We start from the raw sequence: 5,935 nt of genomic DNA on the forward strand, positions 1-5,935 counted from the left end.
AAAAAAAAAAAAAAGAGCACAGGAAAGAGTAGGAGGAGAAAACTGGACTTTTTTTTCCTTTAGAGATAGACTGTTCTCTAGCTGCCTGAACAGAGAGCCATGAGCAATGTAGACCTTTGAGCAGGTAACACCAGGCCTCTCTAGCCTCAGTTTCCAAGGCAGAGAATGCAATAGGCAGATTCCTGCTTTGAGCTTTGTGTGGCTGAGGCAGAACATTGCAGGAAGGGAAGGGTGGTCCAGGGTGTTCATTGCTGCTGAGATGGGCAAGATAAGGCCAGGTTGGGTACCTGGCTCCTGCTGTAAATCCCAGCTGTTTAGGAGGCCTAAGCAGCAGAATTGCAAGTTGGAGGTCAAACTAGGTAGCAGTAGAGACAACTGATCTCAAAATAAAAAAAAATTCCCATTACTCGGAGTATGACTCAGGAAGATTGTCAAGAATTTGAGGCCAGCCTGGGCTACATAGTGAGTTCAAGGTCATCCCGCAATTCATAGTGAGACCCTGTCTCCAAAAAACAAAGAAAAAAAAAAAAGCTGGGAAATAAATCAAGTGTGGTCAAGCACATCTATAATCCCAGCACTCTAGAATGTTGAGGCAAACAACTTTGAGCCCAGTCTCCACAGCTTAGCAACTTAGACCCTGTCTCAAAAAATAAAAGGGCTGAGAAAATGAAAAAATGGAAACAAAGTTTTTGTAAATAGGCAAGGGAGGAGGGGGTGAAGGGAGGGCAGGGGTAAGGGGAAAAAATGAGAACCAAGACCTGTCATGTAACGGAACAGGATCTCAATGATAAATGTAACTGTACTAAAAAATAAATAAATAAATAAACTCAAGGAGAAATAAAATAAAAGGGCTAGCAGTGTAGCTCAATGTGGACGCCCTGAATTCCATTCTCAGTACAAAAGAGAGAGAGAGAGAGAGACCTGGGAAATAAAAGAAGCAATTATTTTCCTTTGGGGGGTGGGGATGGAACACAAGGAACCCTTTATTCCTAAACTACACCCCAATCCCTTTTTATCTTTCATTTTGAGACAGAGTCTCACTAAATTGACCAGAGTGGGCTTGAAATTGTGATTCTCTTGCCTCAGCCTCCCCGGTAGCTGGGATTACTTTACAGGCATGTAGCCAAATGGTTGATGGGATAGTTTTTTTTGTTTTGTTTTGTTTTTTTGTTTGTTTGTTTTTAAATATAGAACTTCTAAAATTGGCTTGCTAGGTCCAGGGATTTAGCTCAGTGGTTCTGCTGCCTACCTTTAACTGGTCACTATGAAGCAAAGCAGAAATGTATGGCCCCAATCTGGCTTCAGAAATGGTTCTTTTTTCATGATGAGCATGACTGTCCTGATGTTTGTTTTCATCAAATCCCAACCCATTAAAATATCACTTATTTTTTTTTATTTTTTTATTGAGTTTATTGGTACAATCTAGGTATACAATACAGTTACATTCATCATTGGGATTCTGTACCTTTACATAATAGGTCTTGATTCTCATTTTTTCCCCTTGTCCTTGCCTGACTTATTTATTTATTTATTTGGTATCGGGGATTGAACTCGGGTCCTCACACTTGCCAGGAAGGCGGCGGAACCACTGAGCTGAATCCTCGGCCCAAAATATGACTAATTTAAAATTGAATAGAAGTCATAGGCTCCTCCCAGCTGGACATGGTGGAACACACCTGTAGCTCCAGCACTCTGAAGACTGAGGCAGGTGGGCCATCCTGGGCTGTAGTGAGTTCAAGGCAGCCTGAACTACATAAAGAAACCCTGTCTTAAAAAACAAGAACAAAGCCCAAGAAGCCACAGGCTCTAAATTTGCCACGGACCATCCATGCTACTGCATGCCTCCTTGATATTCGTGTAATCTATAAAAGGGGCTGGTTCCACATCCCAGCGATGCCATTGTCCAAGGTGCTGGCCATCACAGATATAGGTTTCAGCTTTCACAGTTCTCCGTGTGAGTGCGCCCATAAGCTCCAGGATCGGCAGCTCACTACGTTTGTGCCAGATGTAAGCCTTGTGATCTTCACTGCCACTAGCGATGATGTCTTTATTGTGGCTTCCAAAATATGAAGGAATCCTGTAAAAGCCTCGTGTAACACCTTGATTCTTTCTTACTAAAATTCTGTATTACAAGTCCCACAAATGCACTCCTTGAGTTGCTACATTTCACAAAGCTAACTGGCCATTTTTTGAAGTAGTAAAGATGTAAGCAGAGGCACTGTGTTCCTGTCTGTAAGTTTCTCCAAGTCACACCCCAGAACCTGCTGGTGGGTGTTGGTGCTAGGACTGTTTTCCCATCATGAGGCACCTAAGGCGTTTGATCACTGTCTATGCCACATGGATAGGACCTGCCACGCTGTGCATGGAGTGGCTCCCATCAAGACTTCAGGCTGCACTTCAGACGTATTAACAAGACACACCAAAAGGCAGCCTCGTGGCTCTCGAAATAGCAGAAGTATTCATTCCCCTGAGTTTCAGAACCAAGGAAAGTTTGTCCATTGATACCAATAGCATTTGAGATTGTTCTGAAAGTGCTAGTCAAGACAATTAGAAAATAAAACAAGCTGCATGATATAATGCAAAGGCAGTTAGCATTATTTGAAACTGAGATGACTGATTTTGGGAAATTTGAAACTAAGTGAAAACTGTGAATTAGAACAACAAAAGAATGCAGTAGGGATCTGCTTTAAAAACTACTATATAGAGCCAGGCTTGGTGGTGCATGCCTGTAATCCCAGCACTCGGGAGGCTGAGACAGAAGGATCACTGTGAGTTCGAGACCAGCCTGGGCTACATAGTGAGTTCCAGGTCAGTCTCAACCACATGGTGAGACCCTGTCTCAAAACAAAAACAAAAACAAAAAACCCCCAAACAAACAAAAAAAAAAACCCTACTATATAGAATTCAACAGCTTTGCTATCAACAAGGAGCCTGAAAACTTGCCAGCGGCCAGATCCAGCTCACTGCAAATAAAGTGTGTTTGTTATTGTTGATTTGAGACAGGGTTTTGCCACTTAGTCCAGTCCACCTTGAATTTGCTTTATAGCCCAGGCTGGCCTTGAACTCATGATCCTCCTGCCTCAATTTCCAGAGTTCTGGGATTATAGGCGTGTAACACCAGGCTCCACTGCAAAGGTCTTATTGGAGCACAACCATGTTTGTTAATTTATATACTGTCTATGGCTGTTTTCATGTTATAACAGCAAAGTTGAGTATTGGTGACAGACTATATAGCTCATAAAACCTAAAAACAAAACAAAACAAACCCTAAAATATAAATATGAGGTAGCCTAAGAAGGGGGGGGTAAAAAAATTAAGATGTGTTATGTACATTTACCAACTCCCCATGATGAACGTAATCATTATGTACTGCAAACATGTACTCATAAAATTAAAAATAAATTTAGTTTTGTTTTTGTTTTTTGTTTTGTTTTGAGACAGGGTCTCACTACGTAGTTGAGACTGACGTGGAACTCACTATATAGCCCAGGCTGGTCTTGAACTCACGCAGTCCTCCTGCCTCAGCCTCCCCAGTGCTGGAATTACAGGTGTGAGCCACCTTGCCCAGCTAAAATAAATTATTTAGGGGCTGGGGATTTAGCTCAGTGGTTTTGTCACTTGCCTCATAAGCACAAGGACCCAAGTTTGATCCGCGGTACAAAAAATAAATAAATAATTTATTCTTTGACCCTTTACAGGAAGTTTGTGAACCCCTGCCACAGATAAGAATTAATTAGAAATTAAAATGGGAAAAAGATCCAATTTTGATAGGAACATGTATAAATGATCCATAAATAACCCCCCCCCTTTTTTTTAGTTAGTTTTTAAAATTTTTGTTTTATTTTGGAGACAGGGTCTCGCTATGTAGTTCAGGCTGGCCTTGAACTCGCTATGTAGCCCAGGCTGACCTTGAACTTGTGGCAATCCTCCTACTTAAGCTTCCAGAGTGCTGTGACTACAGGTTCACTAACACACCTGGCCTAAATTTCGGTTTTTAGAGACAAAGTTTTGCTATATATTCCATATTAGCCTTGAACTTACTATGTAGTCCTGGCTAGTCTTGAACTTGAAGTGATCCTCCTGGCTTGCCCTTCCAAGGGCTGGGATTACAGGCGTGTGCCACCACACCCAGCTAGAAATAAACTTTATTATAACAACTACTACATATGACATAAATGTCACCGCTGTACAGATAGGAAATGTAAGTAAATGGAATTGCCTATTTTATTCTCAATGGAAATCTAAAGTAAGAATTTCTCTAAATCTGTCAATATTCTCCAGCCAGCCAGGAACACATCCACAGTTAAACTAGGTTTAGCACTTTTGCACAGTGGCACATCTCAGTATGGCAGTGCTAGAAACTTGGGCTTGTGGAATTTGTGTCTGTGTTCAGTGACCTAAGGAAGAACTTGGGAATTAGGGCTTCGTTCTGAATTGAATGTGGTCTGAAGTAAGGGAGTTTCTGTGATGGGCCTCAAGGAGAGCAGACTAGATGGAGGCTGATGCTGTAACTAGTAAAGAAGGGACCTCACTGTATTATCCAAGGAAGAGGGACATCTCTTCATTTTCATCACTGGGGCAGTGGCCACATTTTGCCAGTGCTGAGAGGTAATTATGGAGTGGTCTGATGTCTTGCTTTTCATAGTCAGTGACCTTGTCTGATATCAAAGTTCTCTGTGATATTGTATATGTTCAAAAGAATACCAGGGCTATTAGAAAATTTAAAAATTACAAGATACAAAGCCAAATGTTATCAATGTTTGAAAAAGATGACTAATTCTGGAGAATTCAATAAAACAAAATAGAAATTATTACAAACAAGAAAATACTCATTTGGTATCTGTAAAACAAATAAAATATAAAAATCAGCATCTATACAGAACCCCTGAATATCTGTCAATTGTTTCTTTTTTAAAATCTATAAATTGATGCAATTGTAATCAAAATTTCCAGTTTTGTATGTTTGTTGTGTGGGAGAACTTGACAAAATATAACTCGGTTATCTGAACTAATAAACATTAGAGAACAATTAAAATAAAACAGTATTGCAAAACCAAAGACATACTGAGAAGATACTTATAAGTCTTATGACAAAAAGTGCTGTAGAAGAATCACTCATAGATAGGTCTGTAAGACAAAACACAAACTCAGATAAAATACTTCCAATGCATTTGGGAAAAGGATTGGTGTCTCTAATAAATTAAAAATAACAAGGGTGTGGCAGTACACACCTGTAATTTCAATGCTCAGGAGGCTGAAGCAGGAGGATTACCTGTAGTACTAGGACAGCCTTGGCTACCTAGTGAGTTCAAGTCTAGTCTGAACTAGAGAGATCCTACCACAAAACAAAACAAAACAAAAAAACAAAGATAATCTGTCAACCGACATAAAGACTACTTTCCAAAATCGTTTTAGATTTTTACAAACAACAGGTACCGCTTTTAAAAAATACTAAAGAAGCCAGTCGTGGTGGTGCACACCTGTAATCCTAGTACTGGGAGGCTGAGGCAGGAGGATTGCTGAGACCAGCCTGGGCTGCATGGTGAGTTCCAGGTAAGTCGCAACTACATAGTGAGACCCTGTCTCAAAAAACCAACCCCCCCCCGCAAAAAAAACAAAAAAACACCCCACAAAAAAATACTAAAGAAAAAGAGCTGGGTGTGGCTTGTACAGGAGCGGTTCCAGAAAGGACTACGCTTCCCAGGAGGCTTTGCGCCGGCGAGCCCCGCCCCCTACAGGCCCCGCGCGCTTCCGCGCGAGCTTCAGCCGTCTGCCCACAAGCGAAGGAGGATGGAGCTAGAGGGCGAGGCCGCCATGGAAAAACAGCGAGTCCACGTGCGCCCCGCCACGCTGCACGACGCCTCCCCGGCCACGCTGCACCTTCTTCCCTGTGGAGTCCTGGCGAACCGGTCCGCCCCTGTGGAGCATTTCTTCA

At 41.7% G+C, this 5,935-nt stretch overlaps 1 protein-coding gene across 1 annotated transcript in view; it reads left to right on the forward strand.

Moving 5' to 3' along the window:
• The first annotated feature begins 5,713 nt into the window (after nucleotides 1-5,713).
• Rnaseh2c (ribonuclease H2 subunit C) overlaps nucleotides 5,714-5,935 on the forward strand; it is a 1,055-nt gene continuing 833 nt past the window's right edge. The window contains exon 1 of the mRNA XM_033756535.1: nucleotides 5,714-5,935. This exon is cut by the window's right edge and continues 236 nt beyond it. Coding sequence (XP_033612426.1) covers nucleotides 5,791-5,935 — 145 coding nt within the window. The 5' untranslated portion in view covers nucleotides 5,714-5,790.

This window comes from Fukomys damarensis, unplaced genomic scaffold (genome assembly GCF_012274545.1).
Source record: "Fukomys damarensis isolate Sample0158 unplaced genomic scaffold, DMR_v1.0_HiC HiC_scaffold_27, whole genome shotgun sequence".
NCBI classification, from domain to species: domain Eukaryota; kingdom Metazoa; phylum Chordata; class Mammalia; order Rodentia; family Bathyergidae; genus Fukomys; species Fukomys damarensis.